This window comes from Trichoderma breve, chromosome 2 (assembly GCF_028502605.1).
Source record: "Trichoderma breve strain T069 chromosome 2, whole genome shotgun sequence".
Taxonomy (NCBI): domain Eukaryota; kingdom Fungi; phylum Ascomycota; class Sordariomycetes; order Hypocreales; family Hypocreaceae; genus Trichoderma; species Trichoderma breve.
This window is the reverse complement of record NC_079233.1, coordinates 566,190-584,491: the sequence shown is the minus strand read 5'-3', so window position 1 is coordinate 584,491 and position 18,302 is coordinate 566,190. Positions and strand designations below refer to the sequence as shown.

General features: G+C 45.7%; 7 protein-coding genes across 7 annotated transcripts; 3 read left to right on the top strand and 4 right to left on the bottom strand.

Annotated features, from left to right (window-relative positions):
- Window positions 1-516: 516 nt before the first annotated feature.
- Window positions 517-2,138, top strand: T069G_02451 (cytochrome p450 domain-containing protein; the record flags this gene model as incomplete). Its single annotated transcript, XM_056169661.1, has 3 exons — window positions 517-1,086; window positions 1,137-1,662; window positions 1,720-2,138. 3 exons carry the CDS (start codon window positions 517-519, stop codon window positions 2,136-2,138), a joined length of 1,515 nt encoding a protein of 504 aa, XP_056030553.1.
- A 443-nt stretch (window positions 2,139-2,581) lies between these two features.
- On the bottom strand, window positions 2,582-4,354 carry T069G_02450 (FAD binding domain-containing protein; the record flags this gene model as incomplete). Its single annotated transcript, XM_056169660.1, has 4 exons — window positions 2,582-3,147; window positions 3,238-3,689; window positions 3,741-3,934; window positions 3,974-4,354. 4 exons carry the CDS (start codon window positions 4,352-4,354, stop codon window positions 2,582-2,584), a joined length of 1,593 nt encoding a protein of 530 aa, XP_056030552.1.
- A 524-nt stretch (window positions 4,355-4,878) lies between these two features.
- On the bottom strand, window positions 4,879-5,991 carry T069G_02449 (zinc-binding dehydrogenase domain-containing protein; the record flags this gene model as incomplete). The annotated part of the gene is made up of 2 exons (XM_056169659.1): window positions 4,879-5,401; window positions 5,453-5,991. 2 exons carry the CDS (start codon window positions 5,989-5,991, stop codon window positions 4,879-4,881), a joined length of 1,062 nt encoding a protein of 353 aa, XP_056030551.1.
- Window positions 5,992-6,372: 381 nt separating this feature from the next.
- T069G_02448 (cytochrome p450 domain-containing protein) lies at window positions 6,373-8,313 on the top strand (the record flags this gene model as incomplete). Its single annotated transcript, XM_056169658.1, has 9 exons — window positions 6,373-6,495; window positions 6,547-6,626; window positions 6,700-6,830; window positions 6,880-6,925; window positions 6,986-7,262; window positions 7,324-7,506; window positions 7,560-7,631; window positions 7,679-7,910; window positions 7,958-8,313. The coding sequence occupies 9 exons, from the start codon at window positions 6,373-6,375 to the stop codon at window positions 8,311-8,313; spliced, it is 1,500 nt and encodes a 499-aa protein (XP_056030550.1).
- A 559-nt stretch (window positions 8,314-8,872) lies between these two features.
- Window positions 8,873-10,218, bottom strand: T069G_02447 (uncharacterized protein; the record flags this gene model as incomplete). The annotated part of the gene is made up of 2 exons (XM_056169657.1): window positions 8,873-9,727; window positions 9,778-10,218. 2 exons carry the CDS (start codon window positions 10,216-10,218, stop codon window positions 8,873-8,875), a joined length of 1,296 nt encoding a protein of 431 aa, XP_056030549.1.
- A 1,217-nt stretch (window positions 10,219-11,435) lies between these two features.
- Window positions 11,436-12,810, top strand: T069G_02446 (o-methyltransferase domain-containing protein; the record flags this gene model as incomplete). Its single annotated transcript, XM_056169656.1, has 4 exons — window positions 11,436-11,603; window positions 11,657-11,786; window positions 11,847-11,973; window positions 12,030-12,810. The coding sequence occupies 4 exons, from the start codon at window positions 11,436-11,438 to the stop codon at window positions 12,808-12,810; spliced, it is 1,206 nt and encodes a 401-aa protein (XP_056030548.1).
- A 296-nt stretch (window positions 12,811-13,106) lies between these two features.
- Window positions 13,107-15,427, bottom strand: T069G_02445 (fungal specific transcription factor domain-containing protein; the record flags this gene model as incomplete). The annotated part of the gene is made up of 3 exons (XM_056169655.1): window positions 13,107-14,942; window positions 15,019-15,322; window positions 15,369-15,427. 3 exons carry the CDS (start codon window positions 15,425-15,427, stop codon window positions 13,107-13,109), a joined length of 2,199 nt encoding a protein of 732 aa, XP_056030547.1.
- Between the last annotated feature and the right edge of the window lie 2,875 nt (window positions 15,428-18,302).

Below are 18,302 nucleotides of genomic sequence, written 5' to 3'. Positions count from 1 at the left end.
TCCGATAGTGAGGCTCATCATAGTTGACTTACAGTAGAGAATCTCGCATATGGTCTGACATCGAAAAGAATCTAGGGTCCCTGGAACGATCCACTCTCCCGGGCTTCAACTTAATGACTAGTATTAACACCTCGACAGGCTTCGGCATTTTGATCTCCTTGACAATCGAAAAACAAGAATGAAATCGTTTTTAGATGATTTGCGTAACCCATGTGGCAAGGTCCGGGATATTACAATCCTGGTTGCGACAGTGAGTGGTGAATATCCCGGGACGGAGATAAGCTGCGTGACGAATAGCAACTTCTGGATTTGTACAGCGATTTCCCTGAAATCCCCGGGCGATTAGCCGTGCCCGGAGTTGCTGCTGATTGGATGGCCACCAGGCATGTATTCTCAAAATAATTGATGTATAGCCATAAAATCAGAATCAATTGATCCTATGATTTGTTTCAGTGATTGACTTTTTTGTCGGGTTGGTTACACTCTGCTCAACACAGTTTGTAACGGTTCATCACAATGGCTCTGCAATCATGGGGAGTTAACCTGCTCATTGGAGCGGTCGCGTTTTGGCTGTTCAGAGGCATCGTCGAAAAAATTCAGTGGGATCGGAAGAGAAGAGCGAAGCAATGTGGAGAGATTCCAAACTATCCTCATTGGGATCCCTTCTTTGGTCTCGATGTTGTGCTCGGAATGGCCAAGTCACTGAAAAACCATTACTTCCTGGATTGGCTTAACTGGGTACACAAGAACCGGCCAAAGACATTTCTCGTCAACTTTGTTGGCACTCGCTTTATTTGGACCATCGAACCAGAGAACATGAAGAGCATGTCAGCCTTCACATGGAAGAGCTTTGGCGTGGGCCCAATGCGACGAAACAACAAGGCGACGCACCCGTTTGCCGATATTGGCGTGAATACTGTGGATGGAAAGGAATGGGAGTTTGCTCGGTTCTTGATTAAGCCGTTCTTTATGCGAGAGAAATACACCGACACGAAAAGACTAGAAAAGCACGTCGATCGCCTTTTTTCGCTTCTTCCTGAAGACGACGGTGTGACTGTTGATGTCCAGCCTCTAATCCAACGATGGGTCAGTATAGACGCCATGCACACAAATGCGAAAATGCTAATCGATAGCAGTTCTTAGATGTCGTAACTTTTCTTCTATTCGGAGAGTCACTCGATTCATTGGTCTATCCAGACCGCGCTCAAATTTGCTGGGCCATGGTTGACGTCTTGAGAGGATTGCGTCTCCGCTTACAATGGTACAAGTATCTTTTCCTGTTCAAACACCAGAATTGGCTGGATGCTGTTTCAGTCGTACACAAATATGTCGATAGCCACATCACCAAAACTTATCAGGAGATGGAACAGATTGATGAACTCAAATCTAAAGGCGTGGATGTCAAGGATGAGCGCACAGACTTGCTCTGGTGGATGGCTCGCAATCTCAAAGACCGAGAGGAGCTCCGTTCGCAGATGTGCCTGATCTTTGTTCCCAATAACGACACTACATCGATCTTCATTAGCCACATTATCTGGAACTTGGCACGTCACCCAGACATCTATGCGAAATGCCGTGAAGAGGTCCTCGCTTATGGAGATGGGGAATTGACGTTTGAGGCGTTGAGAGGAATGAAGTATCTGAACGGTATTCTCAATGAAAGTAAGTCACTGAATGGTCAACATGATATTTTGTAAGGGGGGAGCTGACGTCAACAAGCACACCGACTATACCCGAATGGCGTAACACAGGTTCGCAAGTGTCTCGAAGATACAGTTCTGCCAACAGGCGGCGGACCAGACGGGAAACAGCCAATTTACGTCCGCAAAGGTGATGTCGTGCAAGTCAACAAGAACGTGCTCCACAGAGATCCCGAGATCTGGGGCGATGATGTGCTGGAATTCAACCCTGACCGATGGCGAGAATTGCGTCCCATGTGGAACTTTGTTCCATTCGGTGGAGGCCCTCGAAGATGCCCAGCACAAATGCTGGTTACGGCCGAGGCAAGTTATGTTATTGCACGGATAGCACGGAGGTATGCCAGAATCGAATCTCGCGACCCGAGCCCTTATGTTGGAGTTATGCGAGTCGGTCCTTCAAGCAAGACGGGAGTCAAGATTGCTCTTTACAGGGCTTGAGTATAGCTGAAGATGTAGCGAACTGGCAAATGATATGTAACCTTATGAGCGTAAATTGATATCTTTGGCGCATATGTCAGCGCGTCTTTAAAAATAAATCTTATACATTGAAAATTCTAAATCTCAAGGGAAGATTATTACTTTGATCATGAGACTTATATAGAAAGTGAGCATAATGTGCATGCAGCTTTGTGAGATTGATTAGCTGGGTGAGCTACAGGGGCAAGTGTTTATGTGGGCTACAGACATCAAGGACGATAACAAAAGAAGAGCAAGACTGTCTTGGTAAAAATGGGATAACCAGGGCAATTATTCTTGCTCCAATAGCACCATATGACTTTGAGATTTATAGGAGGCTTTATATCTAATACTTCAAAAGATTTGCCTACAGTTGCGAGTTTTCCATAACTACCCTGTACCAAACACTGACCTATCGCCATATCTTAATCATGTCCTGTAGCTTTGGCGATAACTTCATGGGCAGTGTCAAGTTTATCCAGCGAATTCCCACGCCAAGAAACAAATCCATCTGGGCGCACCAGGACAAGATCTGCTGACCAGATGCTATGCGCTGCTGTCTCTCCATCAAGCGATGAGATGCGAAGCGGAACCTTGAGCCGTTCGGCAGACTGTGTAAACCAATCGATAGCTTGTAAATGTTGCTGGCTGTTCTTAAACGCGATCAGGGTAAAATCTTTACCATAGTGATCGAAAATTGGCGTCTTGTCTTGAAGAAACACGTGGGGCGCTCGGTAGCCAGAGACAGTTGTGGGTATATAATGCCTTGGATCAAATTCCGGAGGGGATGGAAGCTCATCTTGTGCTTGGTCTGGCAAACAAATACTGGAAGTGTATCTGTAGCCCAGCTCTACACCCAGACTCTTGTTGTGAGCGTCGTTTGCTTGAACATACTCGTGAACGCGACCAAGCATGGCGCTTGCCTCTTCTCCGCCAGCTTGTAGTGTTTTACCTGAAAATTCGACGGCCTTTGGCATTGCCATTAGTCTTCCTATATGGCCTTTAGCAGTTTGTAATGCTAGCAACGCGACAGCACGGCGTTCTTGCTCGTAGGTAGCGAGAAGATGTGGACCAGCCCAACCATTAACAGCCGCAGCGAGCTTCCAGCCGAGATCAAATGCTTCAGCAATACCTGTGTTCATGCCATAACCTCCGGTGGGTGGCATTTGGTGGCAAGCATCTCCAGCTAGGAAAATTCGCTGCTTTGGACCCATGAAACCCTGAGCAATTGCCACGCTGGGATTCCACGTTGATCGTACAAGTACTTCATCGATCTTGATTGGAAAGGGCTCACCAGCACCACCAAGAGTGCTGTAAACTGCATCTTCAGAAGAAAGTTGAGAGTCGTCAAAGTCGGCGGAAAGAAATCTGTGAATTGTCCAAGTGTCGATCTCATCCTGCGCAATGATAGCGCCTTTCATCGAACCGCCTTCCTCTACCGTTTTCGGGAAGAAGATATGCCAAAACTGTCCCTGCTTCTGTAGGCGAGTCAAATCGCGGGACTTGAAATGAACCAAAAGAGCGCGACCAGGACTATTAAGCGATTAGTGCTTAGGATTAGATGTTGAGGTCATTCTCACTTACAGAGGCCCGCCATCGAGTTTAATTCCCAAGCTTTCCCTTACGACGCTATTCGCGCCGTCACATCCAACTGCATACCTGCTATGAAATGTCGTTTCTTCGCCCGTTTTTGCGTCAATGGCTGTCACTTCGACACCATCGTCATTTTCTTTGGCGCTTGTCGCCTTCCACCCAGAACGAATGTCCACCAGCGGATCCTCAACGCAGATATTCTTTAACCATGACTCAAAAATTACCTGTGAAATTCGCATCCAGGGTTCCAAGGGAAGTGATCCATCATTTTGAGTCAAAATTTGCTCATTGAGTTTCTCTGCGCTCGGTAGATCCCACGATGATGCCGCCTTCTCGTCGTTAAGGCCCGTGGAGAAGAGACAAGCGAACGGAAATTTCGCAGGCACGGCCAACTTTCGAAGCTCTTCTGCCATACCTAGACTTCGGAAAATTTCCATGGAGCGAGAGTTGGTGAGGTCCATTTTTGGCCAGGTAGTTGTTGTGTAGTGTCGCTCAAGCAACACGCTTTTGACTCCATGATGGGCCAATGTTTTCACCAGCAGCAACCCCACGGGTCCGCCTCCAACGACAAGAACAGTATCAGAAGGAAGAGTTTCGATGGCCATCTTGATCTTGTATCAATAGAGATCTAGTCGCAAAGTCGCCAATAGGCTGATGAATAACCCCAGAATTTATGTTTAAGCAGAGCAGTTGTGGAGAAGGATCTGAATTTCCCGTCCCGGGCACGGCCTACGGACGGAATTTTGCCAGGCACCCGGACTAGAACCACGCTCCTACTCCGTATATCTCGGTTGCTTTGATCTATCGAACCATTCTTGGCTTTGAAGAATACTACCCATACTGCACCTACATCGTTTATCGTCATGGGGTCTTGTTGTTATGTCCTGCTTGATCTTCTCTTTTCGGATATTGATCTGCGGGTTGGCTACCCTGATGGTTATTTCATGCTTTGCCAGATCGAACGACCAATAACAGATGTAACGGTCGATCAGAATACGACTTATTGCGTTGTTTAACATTTATTGAGAGTGCCGTGGTGGAACCAGGGCTCAAAATTCATTTGCAGACTAATTAAATGTCCAATAATGATCAAATTTATAGAATATTGCTCAAAATTTACGTCTTAAAGTCAAATTGTATATACCAGCTTCGTTGCTGAAACTTCCGACTTACGTACTTGTGCTATTCCGTCGACAATGCCATCAAGCCCGCCAGTCATCTCCCTGAAAGGATGAGGCTTGACATGACCATTGTCTAATAACTCCTGCGCTGTTTTAAACCATTCATGTCCAAACGCCCGGTCCTTTGGTTTCGCTTCCTTACGATACCCAATTTGCCAATTGACTGCCTGGTTAAACATGGTCAACGTGCTTATCCAGTTTGGCTTGATACTCCTCCGAGTGTGGCAACGGATAGGGAACGGATCCAAGCTCAGATAGTGTCCACCTGCAGATCCAATGGCTTTATAGCAGATAGTCATTGATGATGTGTCAGCGATGCAATCGAGAGCGTAAACCAGCGTATCATTTGTGAAATCGTGAATTTCGCTGCCACACGAGGGCGAATGGTAGTCAAAAGTAGCGACAGCGCCGAGCGACTTGACTAGATCGTAGTTCCGAGGAGAACATATGGCTATGGGTGAGAAACCGGACCTTGAATTGGTGTTAGAGTGCCGCGGTGAAGCAAAATCTGAGACCACTTACATCACAGCCATCTGGATAGCCATAGTTCCCATTGCTGTACTCGCTCCGTATACCAGAAAATATCTGGATTCGCTCTTTAGGGATAAAGGCGATGGCAGTTTGAGAGAGTAGTAAAGCGCCATTCCTACAGTTGCAACCGCTACTCCAAGAGTCGCTGCCGTTTGGTAGGACATTGAATCAGGAATCTTGAGCACCAGGTCCGCTGGCACGGCGACAAACTCTGAGAACGCCCCATTGTCCAGGCGCTCTGGGTTGTTTCCAAAGATACAGGCGCAGACTCTGTCTCCCAACTTCAGCGGCTTGGTGATGTTACTTCCGAGCTGCACCACAGAGCCAGCAAAATCGCATCCTGAAGTTGCCCCTGCGGTGGGTGAGAGCTCGGCCGATTTCCCATCTATAGGATTGATAGCCACAGCCACGACTTTCACCAAAACTTCATCATCGGCGACAGTGGGGATCGCATTGGCCGATGACACCTGGAATTGCCCAGGGCCGGTAACCTTTAGTGCTCGCTGACTGCCCGGGATGATAATGGTCATTGTCAATATTGTGCCACTGTTGAACGGCTACTAACTAACATCTCCCATTTTCATTTCCATTTTCATTTAACAGCACGTATTTATCGATGCAACTACAGATGACGGCTTGCTGTATGTCATTCAGCGGGCTCTAAAACGGCCCTGGACGGGAATTTGCCATGTGGCTGCTTCGCCCTTGCAGGGTCCGGGAATTGACCCCGGTCGATATGCATGACAGGCGTGAATCACGGAAAATTCGACGAGCTGGGGTAATCATTAACCCCGGGTGAGATTCATGTTACAATTTCTTGGTATGTTCTCCCACTTGCTGCCTTTGCTATCCTAATAGAACAATCCCTTTGTGTTTTAGGTTTGTTTGATTTGGTTGATGCTCAAGCAACCATGGTAAACGCCACTTGGGCTCAAGGCCTTGATGTTGCTGGCCTTTTCACTGAACAAAAATATTCATCAAGCGTACTTCTTATCATTTTTGCATCTATTGTACATTTAATTTTCCTTCGACGAGTATGTTAAGCATGAGCCCAACTGAGAGAATGACTACTCACTCGTCGATAGTCCAGTGTAATTAGAGATAAAGATGGCAAACCGATCAAGGAACTCAAGACCAATGCTCGCGTAATGAAGTTTGCGCTCAGGTATGAAAACTCTTTCATATGGCGCAATCGTGGTGCCTAAAGATTTAATTAAGCTAAATTATGTACTTCACAGCGCAGAGTTATCCAGACAGGGTAGAGAATTGGCTGGTGATGCACCATACGTGATTCACAATGGCCAGTCCAGGGAGCTTGTCATTACACAACCGGATCACTTGAAAGACTTTTACAAGAATGACACTCAGCGTATGAAACTTTCTACCAGTGTATCAACTACAACTAATTTAGTCATCAGATCACCCAAAGCCAGCCAATCTCAACATGGGCGCATATTTTGGAAGGTAAGCTTGCTTCGGTATGAGACGGTGAACTTCCGTTTGCTAATTTGCTTTTTCATAAAGAATTTTGGGCCATGCTGTCGGTGTTCAAGCAGGAGAGCGTTGGAAAATAATCCGAAAATATTTTGATCCAGAATTTGCTTTTCGGGTCACTGTCGCGGCTATGCCACGAACTCTTGATCTCGTGAATCAATGGGCCGACCAGCTCGTTAAACACGCAGCTCCATCATCAAAACCAGCAGCGGGCAAATCATTCACTACTGATGTGCAGAGTGTTGGCAAATTCCTGCCTTTCAAAATTGTATCCCAGCAGTTGTATGGCCAGGTTTTTAATGAAGAGGTAAGTTCACCGTTATAACTTTCTTGATTCTGAGGTGATACTAATACATCACTTTCATTAGTTCTTTTCGAAGTTACTTGAGATGAATTCATTGCACGAGGAAATCTTGCATGATGTGCTGCTAAACCAGCGTTTGACTTCAAAGTTCTGGAACCTATTGCCAAGCAAAGCATCTAGACGTATGGATGAGTATAACCGAAAATGGAAGAAGTTCAACCTGGATGCAGTTGCACTGGCCAGAAAGGTACGCATCCTCCTGTCTATGGTGTATCACTCGCTCACAAGCTATATGAACAGCAAAACCTCAACTGCCCTCTTGAGCGAATTTACCGTGGAGTTGATCAAAACAAGGAGTTGGAAGAACTAGAGGTATGTGTTAAATCATCTATTTAAGCCTGATTGCTTACATACCTCAGTTTCTACACACTGTCGATGAAATTCTATACACCAACGTCGAAATTAGTGCAGCCGTTTTGAAAACACTATTCACGCGCTTGGCGGAAGATCAATCATTCCAGCAGTCTTTACGATCAGAAGTCATTTCTCAAACGGCCGCCAAAGATTCTGATCTGGCCAAGTATGTCGCGAAGACGGATTCTTTGCTCAATTTTCTAGTCATGGAGAGCATGAGACACACGCCCGCATTCTGTGAGTCAAGATACTTTCACATCTTGTCATCTTTCTAATCATTGCAGGGTTCTCTCTTCCCGAATGCACAGCTGTGGCAAAGACTATTGGTGGTTATCAAGTACCTGCAAACACGGCTGTCGTGATTGATTCAGGGAGACTCAATAAAGAAGCAGTAACCTGGGGCGCTGATGGTCAGGAATTTCGACCGGAGCGGTTCAAAGAGATCCCACAAAGCAAATGTCGATATGGATTCATGAAGTTTGGTGCTGGTGGTGCTTCTGGCAGATGCCTGGGAAAGCACGTCGCTGATATTACTTTCAAGCTGACTATCATTGCTGTTTTGAACAAATTCTCGTTAGAGACTCCAAAAGATGAAGTTCTGGCAGCAACACCAGCTGCAGTTACTTTCAGTCCGAACTGAGATTGTTGAGTCTGCCGAAAAGGAGGGACGAGTCAGTAGTGTATTCTATATATAAACTACATAAACTAGTAGAAGATGAAGAGATATGACCAATTGTTTTAACGACAGTACAAGTTACTATTACACTTCAATAAGTTGTTCTCTTTTTATTGAATAGGGAACTAGCGAAAACACTCATAAACAAGAGGTAGGGCAAGGTTGCCAGGCAGACTCTTGTTTGTACTATGAGATATTATTAGCCAAGTACTATGAACGCAAATATAACCTAATTATATATAATCTATTATTATCAAGAATATTACTTCATCTTGTCCAGTGATGGAATCCTCTTATAAACCCCTTGGGCACACGGTTTGTCACAGGGTTACTTCGTCTTGCCAAAGGAGAAAAGCACATGTAGCTTGATTGTCACTGGTACATAAGTAAAAACGCAGTCTATTACAATCAGAATCCCTAAAGCATCCCTGACCCCTACATGTAACCTGACAACGTTTCCCCCTTGAACATCCTTGGCTATCACATATTCCAATACATAAGATGTCGAATTTTATAATAAAACTTAATCCCTGACAACTCGCTTTGCAATCAATGGGCTTTGAGCATTTACAGACTCGTAGTTGTTTGCATCGATGCATGCCTGTCTCGATTTGAGAACCGCAGGGCGAGTTCGCTCAATCATTTCGTCTTCGTAAGCTTGGACGGCTAAACTCAACGCATTCTCCTTTTGCTGACAGACATCGTCGCTGAACAAGAGCTTGGTCAGGACAGACACGTCAATCACGCCATGGTTCGCCGCTTCGCCTCGGAACATGGTCATGCCGTGAGCTGCGTCTCCCACGAGAGTTACCGTGCCATTATGGTTATCCCAGCCGTTTGGTTGGGGCGGCCAGTCTTCTAGGACAATTTCCCGGAGTTCCGTATCATCCGGAATGTCGTTAGCAATCCCACGGAATGGCTCTGCCCAATCACTAGCCAAAGATCGAAGCCATGCCAGACGCTCCCCATTTGTAGTGGGCATGTCAGTTGGCTCGGCTCGGCCCAGAAAGCCGGCTCGATACGGCCAACTTAGCATAATCTGACATGTAGCAACTTTGAGATCGTCCGTCGGTCGTGGCAGGTGGATAAAGGAGAACCAAAAGTAGACATTGGTGGCGGGATCACCACCTTGGAAGAAGTGTACGTCAATCTCTTTACAAACCTGGACCCTTTCGACCGGGAACTCGACACGCATGCCTATTAGGCGAACCGGAAGTCGGTTATTTTGATGCGTAGTCGGGCAAAGGTTGCGTCTAACTGCGGATCTTGATCCATCGCAACCAACGATCAGGTTGCCTGTTTCGCTGGTTCCGTCGGTGAACCGGGCTGTAACTGTTGTTGATGAAGGGTAGCTGATCGTGTCCAAAGCTTTTGACCACTGACAAATTATTAAGACTAACACTCAATCACGAAAAGTATATGCCATACCTTGATATCAAGTCCTTCCATCAAAAGGGCTAACAATTTCTCTCTTGATACTCTCGAAGCCGCACCAAGTGGTATTGGCCATGCCTCCTGCCTTGCCCCAGTCTTGAGGTTCAGATATTGGAAATTACCAGGTATTCCCTTCTCTGCAGCCTCGGGATTGACCAAGCAGTCCTCGAAACGAGATATGATATCATGCGGGAGAACGTTCCGCAAATCCGTCAGAGCCCAGTGAATCGTCAGACTCCACCCACCGCCACGTGCGAATGCATGGTCGTCTCGCTCAAATATGGAATAGCTGTACTTGACACCTGATTGAGTGCTCTTTTCGGATTGATTGAAGTTTCGTATAGCTTGAGCTAGAATAAGGCCCGTGAGGCCTGCACCAACGATCAGGATGTGAACTTGCTTCGGGGATGAAGCATCTCCCGATGGAGCAGCCATTTTATTAAGCTCGAGTTTTGTTCTTTAACGAAGAAGCCAATCTCTACAGTCCAAGGTAAATATAGAGTCCTTAGTAATGAACATATCAGTGAATATTACATTCCCTTGCATCTCTTATAACAATCTCGCGGCCTATGTCATTATGTCTCTATTGTCTTCAGATTCCCAGTCACACATTTTACTCTAAGCCAGTCCGCCTGCAGAAAGGCTCCCTGGGGCACAATATTCCGGGTCAAGGGCCAAATACGGGATATTCAACATAATGGCCTGACACATTTTGTTTGGCAATCAGACGACTTTGTTCTTGTTTTTGTCAATTTTTCTAGCTTGGATGTCAGCTTTAAATCAAGGATCGTCCTATGCCGTGGCACCTATCTGCATCGAGAAGTTCGTAATTCATCTGATATCGCCGTCTAGAACACTTACATCCACTTTGATACAGTACGTAATGGCTGTGGATCAGTGCCTGCGTCTCGGCAATGTTTGGAAACATGCGCCACTGCATGATTACCGTATTCACCGTCCATACTGTTATTCCACCAATGGCCTACTGGATCAACCTGCGCTTGACATGCATATTGGTGGCCCGGGCTGACTTTTGCTTTCCCTAGTTGTCCAAGCTTATCACCGAAGGATTCGGGGACTTCTGACAACGCATAACAAGGATGTGTCTACGGAGTACCGAGTGCCGACTCCATATGTGACATAACAAATAATAATGATACAGATTTCAATTGATAATTTTAATTAATCATATGTTAGCATATTGTTGTCAGAAATATTATATAATTTTTACTCTTAGCTCTGCTCTTTATAATACCTGCTTAATCAAGTACTCGTATGCATGGGATCGCTCCCGTATGCCTGGTTTGGCTTAGTGTGTATACCCCGGACTGTCATTGAAAATGCCGGCAGTGAAATGTCCATGTCTCGGCCATATTCTTAGAATTCCCGGTTGATCAGGCCGTGCTTCGGACACAACGGATTACTACGCAACTTGCTCCCACCGTGGCTAAGCAATCGATGATGATGCCGGAGATTTCGTTTCACGGCCACCAAAAGTAGAGGCAGCTCGGGGTTACAGAAGCAGAAAATTTTGGGAGCAATTCTTTATCTAGTATTGAAGGTTCATTAAATAGTGTATTGCAAGAAACCTCCGCGTTATAGTCGTTTGCTCGTCTTTACCCTAAACTACCATTTGCCTTAGTGATACAGAAATGGCGAACGTTAATGTGAAAGAGCTTATCGCTCAAGTCAACGCGGCCGCCCAGCAGGGTGCAGCTGGTGTTGACGACGGTGAAAGGAAGCAACTGTTGGCCGCGGTTGATAAACTGAGGGCTTCATATGAGACTCCGTTTGAGACAACGATAAGAGTCGTTTTCTCCGTATGTGGATTGTAAAGGGGTAATTACAAGCAATGAAGCTGACACATACGTAGGGTCACCAAGCCATCGCTATTCGCCTTGCAGTTGATTCAGGACTATTCGATGCTGCTGCAAAGCAGCCTCAAGACAATATCACCGTCAAGCAGCTGGCAAAAGACACAGGCGTTGATGAGTTGCTAGTTAGTAAGTGGATATACAATCTTCTGTGCACTTCAATGAATAATCGGAACTAATTTTTTTCAGCACGCTTTGTTCGATTTTTGACTGCTATGAATGTTTTCAAAGAGCCAGAGCCCGGTCGGTTCGTTGCAACACCGCTGTCTGGTTCCTACGTCTCATCATCGCCCCTTTCAGCAGCCGTTATTCACATGTAAGTCGGTTCAACTGTTCGTCAGATTAAATACATGCTAAACGTTGCATCTATAGCACTCATTTTCTCGTCATTGCATCACAGCTCCCTGAGTACTTTGCGGAGAAGGGATGGAAAAGCCCACATGATGTTTATGACGGCCCCTTCCAATTTGCCATTAATACCAAGGACAACTATTTCGAATTCTTGGGCTCCAAACCTTATTACCAGAAAGCTTTCAACACTGTCATGACAATCTCCCATCGCAGAAAAGGCCGAAACTGGTTTACTTTCTTCCCAGTTGAAGAGAAGCTCGGTGGTGTCAAGCCCGATCAAACTCTGCTTGTAGATGTTGGCGGAAGCCAAGGTGGAGACATCACTGCGTTCCAGAAGGCATACCCGAATCTGTCTGGAAAGCTCATTCTGCAGGATCTCCCAGTAGTGATTGACGATATTAAGGAATTGCCCGCAGGGATTGAAGCTCAAGGCTATGATTTCTTCAAAGAGCAGCCTGTCAAGGGCGCCAAGGGCTACTATCTACGAACCGTGCTTCATGATTGGCCCGACAAGCAAGCTGTTCAGATTCTGGAAAGAGTTAGAGAAGCTATGACACCGGAGTCAATTCTCCTTATCAACGAAACAGTGATTCCAGAGTCCAACGCCTCCCTGTCTTCTGCAACTGCCGACTTGATCATGATGGTCTCATTTGGATCACTGGAGCGCACAGAGAAGCAATTTGCGGAACTGTTCGCCAAAGCTCAGTTGGAGCTTGTAAAGGTCTGGAATCCCACGGATTTTGAGGGTGCTTCGGATATTTCAGAGCAGGCTAGCTTGCTGGAGGTTAGGCTTCGAAGATGATTAGCTTGCGGTAGCTGGGGTCAATGCAGTTAAGTGTTATATATCAAGATAAATATGAGTTCACATGCCGTCTTGAAGTAAAATACTTTGCGTATCGTGCGTAAACTGAACGAATAAATGCGATTAAAACTTTTGACGAATCTAGTAAATATCTAATAATTCCATCAATCCCCACATCCCGAGATACGACCCTAAAATCTAAGCGAACCAGTAAATCTAAGATCGGACGTGAAAAAGATATCGAAAGACTGATGTAACCATCAGAGCTATTTTTACATATTCATATAGCTTTAGCCTCACTCAAATAACATAATGGGCGCATTGACTACAGTGTCCCACAAGTCAGTTCCACTATCGTAATCGGGAAACTCGAGCCCGTGGCGACCAATGGATATGTCCAGGCGACTGTCCTGCCCTTCCTCTCTATATCCAGACTCTAAAACCTTATAACAGAATAATAAACTACTCCTGGCTGCATCCATGATGCTCTTATCAATAGGCTTTTCCTCTGAAACTGATTTTATATGTGCTAGTGAACAGGAAAACAACACCAAGGGTTCCACCGCTGTGTCACCAGCTCGAAGACAGCTTCGTGCGGTATCGATAGCGCATTGGATAGTTTGTGTCAATTCGCTGCGTGAGAGACTGCTGATAAGTGGAAACGGACTCTCCGTAATGTTGTTGATAACGTCAGCACAGACATGAGCTGTTGCTTCCCACAAGAAGCTGATGATGATGCTGGACCCAGAAATAATGAGTAAAGAAAAGTCATCCTCTGGCATGGCATGGCTGTTCTTCTGGCTTGATAACAAGTATTTGAGTAGAAAAAGAGACGTTTCGGTTGCGGCTTTATGAGAAAAATAAAACAAGGGGTCGAATTTCGCTTTCGAGGCAAAACTTCCATGAAGAGCCAAGAGGCAACGCCGAATAAGACTGCTGTGTAGCTTCTTCTGAAAGTCAGACGGCACTGCGCTACCTGGCGCAGCTCTTGTCGTAAAGAGTTGAAGGTCCTTCTCCTGGGACCGGCAGAGAGCCTCAAGATCAGCACTAAGCTTCAGTGCCTCATGATAACTCAGTTCTGGCTGCAAGCTACTCAGAAACTGCGCAATACGCATCCTCAAACGCATTGTTTTCATCAAAAAATTGGACATTGTACTCTCAGTGAAGCCGCTCGTTTCAGTTGCAGGCTCTGTATGACCTTCCTCGAGGAGATCGACGTCGTTGAAGTTCCCGGGTGGCAGACAATCAAATGCGTCGTTCGAAATCGACATCGGAATGCCCGAATCGAGTGATGATTGCAAACAGTTCTCCAACACGGCCGCCCATAGTCGCCTCCTTCTCTCGGCTTCTAGTTGCGATAGGTGAGGGAAATGAATACTGGGTTCCTTATGCAGTTGTAGTCTCAGTGCCATTCTCAGCGGGAAGTCTACCGAAATCCAGTCCAACTGTGAAGTTACCAAATCTGTTTTGCGCGCAGTTATTAATAAACAAGATACTTCCAGCATGTCCAGGTCTACTCCTCGTACGTCAAAAGCCCTCATCAACCATGCCTGAGCGTCGTATGTCCATGTCGAAGCCATAGACCGGAGCTGAGGATCGTACGCGTCGCTGTAGCCAATAAAACAAGTGCCAATGGCCAGTACCAGAATCAGCTTGCGCAAAAACACATCCGACACTCCCCAAGGGTTGATCCAGTAAGACTCATATTCCGCTTTGAACGAAGGAATGTGAAGTATGCGAATCGTAGACTCAAACGTGCGGAGATAGTTTTGCATGAGTTTGTCACAAGTGCTGCGTCGGGGCAGTTTGATAGGTCCATCTATAAGGGAAGAAAGTCGTGCTCGCTTGGATGAGCGCATAGATTGGATGCCACGTGCATAGTGGTAACACTTCTCTAGCATACCCCGGACTTCTGCAAATTCTCCAGTTGGATCAGTCATTTGACCGTTCATGGAGCTGAATAGTCCTAATCGGTCGAGCTTTAAGACGTTAGCAAACTGGATACTTGGTCTAGAATTGTCAACATACGCCGGCAATTGTATGCTCTTTGAAGTGTTTCGCGCAACCCGTCGCAGACGAATCTGCTGGTGGAGATACTGAAATAAAATGCTGTCCATCATCTTGTTGAGCGTCTAAAAAGAGAAGATCAGGGCTACTAAAGTCGGGGTCACTGCTTGTCAATACGTTTGATGGGTTCTGAGTTCCCACACTGGATGATGACCGGTGTGTATCGACTTGAATAGCGCTCTTTGGCCTTGATTCGTCACTGAATCCAGAGCTTGGAGAAGTCCTCTGATCCATCGGCAGACTAACAGATCCCGCCAGGTTGGTACCCTGGAATGAGCTGTGAAGTGGTTGTTGTGCGGGCGCGGGAGCGGGCGCGGGAGCAGGGCCGCTTTGCGAGAAGGATGGCGGGCGATAGTAACATGTCAAGGCAGATTGATAACAGGGGCCACAAGGCTTAGCACGGTCACACTTGACCTTCCGTCGGCGACATTCAACGCAACTAATTCTGTCAGTTGCGTGAAGAAAGTGCGCGAGTGTGTTGAAACTCTTACGCTACAGCAGGCCTCCGGCGTTTGCGTGGGGGGTTCTCAATGTAAGGCAAGTTTACCATATTTTCAGCCGGGCAAATGGCGAACAAACGATTAGAAACTAAATCACCAAGATGGCAGATGAGACAAGAAAGTGTTTTATAGGTAGGTACTCAAAGACTTTTCAGTATTGGTTACATAAATATGAACACCTACCAGGTATGCACGTATGCACGACTTATCTCTTGCTTGTTTACACGTGAAATCTCGGCACCCCTAGAAAAATATTTCTAAATAATTGCTCTTGTACTGACGTGCAAGGGTAAATAGTCTACGAAGGATCAATATTTACAAGGGTGCGAACATGGCAAACAAGGACTTAAGTAGGAAGGTCATCTGCATTTAGGCTTAGCGACTCAGCTGACACTTGATGTTTTACATGACTTATTATGACTTATTAACATCAACTAAGATTTCATAACAAACAGACACTGAAACTAAAGGATTTCATAAGTATTACAGAAGTATAACATTTGAGATTTTTCATAATAAATGTTCTAAGGAATAGAAGCTTAAAAAAACATGTATTGATCTACTACATATGCCAAGTGTTACGATTGATTAGTTCAACGGCGAATTGTTTAATGGCCGGCTGTCGCACCTTGTACCTTCTGTTTTAGGATTCGTATTACCATTACGCCAAAGGCCTGGCGTAAGCGTATTAAACCACGAGGTTTCCTTCCTAATAGAATGATGAGTGCAGATCAAGTTTTGCTTATATTAACGGCTTCCTCGGCCAATATACCCGGATGATCTTCTTAGAGCTTGTTCTCTCAGGAGTAGCTTGGCGGGTCCGCTTTCATCATCAAGACTACTAACAAGTATGACGGTTGATTATCGCCAAGATCGCCGACTCTTTGGCCAAGACGACATTATTCCCTTTCGGTATTTAAGCTTACAAACTTTTGCCACGAATACAAGCATCAAACGCATCATAGAAGACTGCCTCGAATTGGGAACTCGTAACGGCCAAGCAAGTGGACCTTCTGGAAGAGTCCTTTTCCCTTCGCCCATGTCATATACGATCTGACCACTGACGGCTGCTGTATAGCCTGCAAATATGCAACACACTGACTCTATCGGGAATATCTTGGCGATTGATAAGGACGGTGGGGAGCTGGGATTGGACTTTAGCTGTAAATCTGTTTTCTCCGCAAACCACTTGCCTCGGCAACATTCATTAACCCACTATTATCCATATTGACAATATTCTGCTACTATATGCTGGTTTCGATGCTATGCAATCTGAAAGCGTTGAAATTCTATTTGACCCAAGGGAATAGAGTCAGGCCTCCACTTGAACAGTCAGCACGACGATGGAAGGTGAACATCGCACGTCCGGATCTTAGAGGATACAAAATATGTCTCTTTTCTGCCTTTGGTCTTCTAGAAGCCCCTGGGACAGTGCTTTGCTTTAGCCTCAATTAAATGGGGAAAGTGGTGGGTTCATAAGCGGCCATCTAGGTCCAGACCGACTTCTTGCGGACATTTCGCCGAGTATCCATCGTATAACGATCTAGCGGGAATCGAGCCATTTGCAAAGATGACAGGACGGAAGGAGATTATAAAGCCGTGTTAAACTTCGTGTTGTACTAGATCCGCTTAGTCTGCGATTGATTCATTTTCTAGACAGGGATTATGGAAAAATGCGATGCAGTTGGACGATGTTTTCGACTCCTTTCAGATCAAGCCAAGCTTAAAACACTACTTGCACCGTATGCTCCGAACGATTTAATCCTTTTTAAGACTTACATTTATTTCCTAAACAATACCATTTTTGTCAACCTGCCGTGTTAGCTTGTTCAATAAAGCTCGGGCCCCGCGCTGCAAATTTTTTGTAAAACTTGATCCGGGGTAGCGGCATATGTGTACATGTATTCTTATAAATAATATAACACAATTGTCGAAGACGTCATGATTCAATGAACCCTTGATACGGGCTATAGTCTACGTAAGGTTACTGAATCGTATAGCAGTGCTTACGAGCTTTTCTTACGAACTTTTGCAATAGGATCTCAAAGACTCCACCCACAATCGCCCGGCGTAAGACATCTAGCGCTTCTGGGCAGTACAAGTCAGAGCTCTATAACCACGAAATATAAAAAGCCATCCATGGATATTTGGATTCATTTTCACTAGCTATAGCGCCTCCGGAATAATTACGTGTTCTTGTATGTAACCCACACCGATGCATCCATGGTCGAGGGCTACCGAAATATACTGTCTCGTAAACCAATAGGGGGTAGGGGATACCTAATAGCTATAGAGCTGTGTTTATGAGTTAGGTTAGCATAAAGTTGTATCTAGACGTTTTCTTGAGAATCTACCATCGTAGACAGCTAGGAAAGATTCTAGTCTGCCTTGGTGATATCCGCCGCCTTTTTAGCTACAGCATATACCAAGCTTTGAATGTTGCCCTAGACGTGCAGTAGGAGAATATTGGCGTCGATAACCCTTGGATTCTCCAATCCAGTTCCCTTTGACCGAGATTCCATCTTACCTCGGCTTCTTAGAACATGTTCTGATCGGATGTCACTGTGTCCCTGGGATCTCCTTCACTAGCTCTCTGTAGTCCTCCTTGATGAAGTCTTCATGACCCAGTTTGACTCCACCATCCTTAAGCTTCAAAGCAAAATGATCAGCGTTGACGATCTTTTTCGTATTTCTAAAGCCGCTCACTAAGAATTCAAGGGCTATGGGGTGTGATTGTCACCTTGGCACCGGAGATTGATGGCGGGATGCTCGGCCACACCCTGGATATTAATGTGGATAGATCCAGGAGAGACGGGATACTGCAAATTCCGCACAGCTCTCACGTAATTACATGGATGAAGATGCGTATATGTGTCGACACGCTTTGAGGTACCTGTAAGTTGCCCTTTCTACAGAATAGATGAC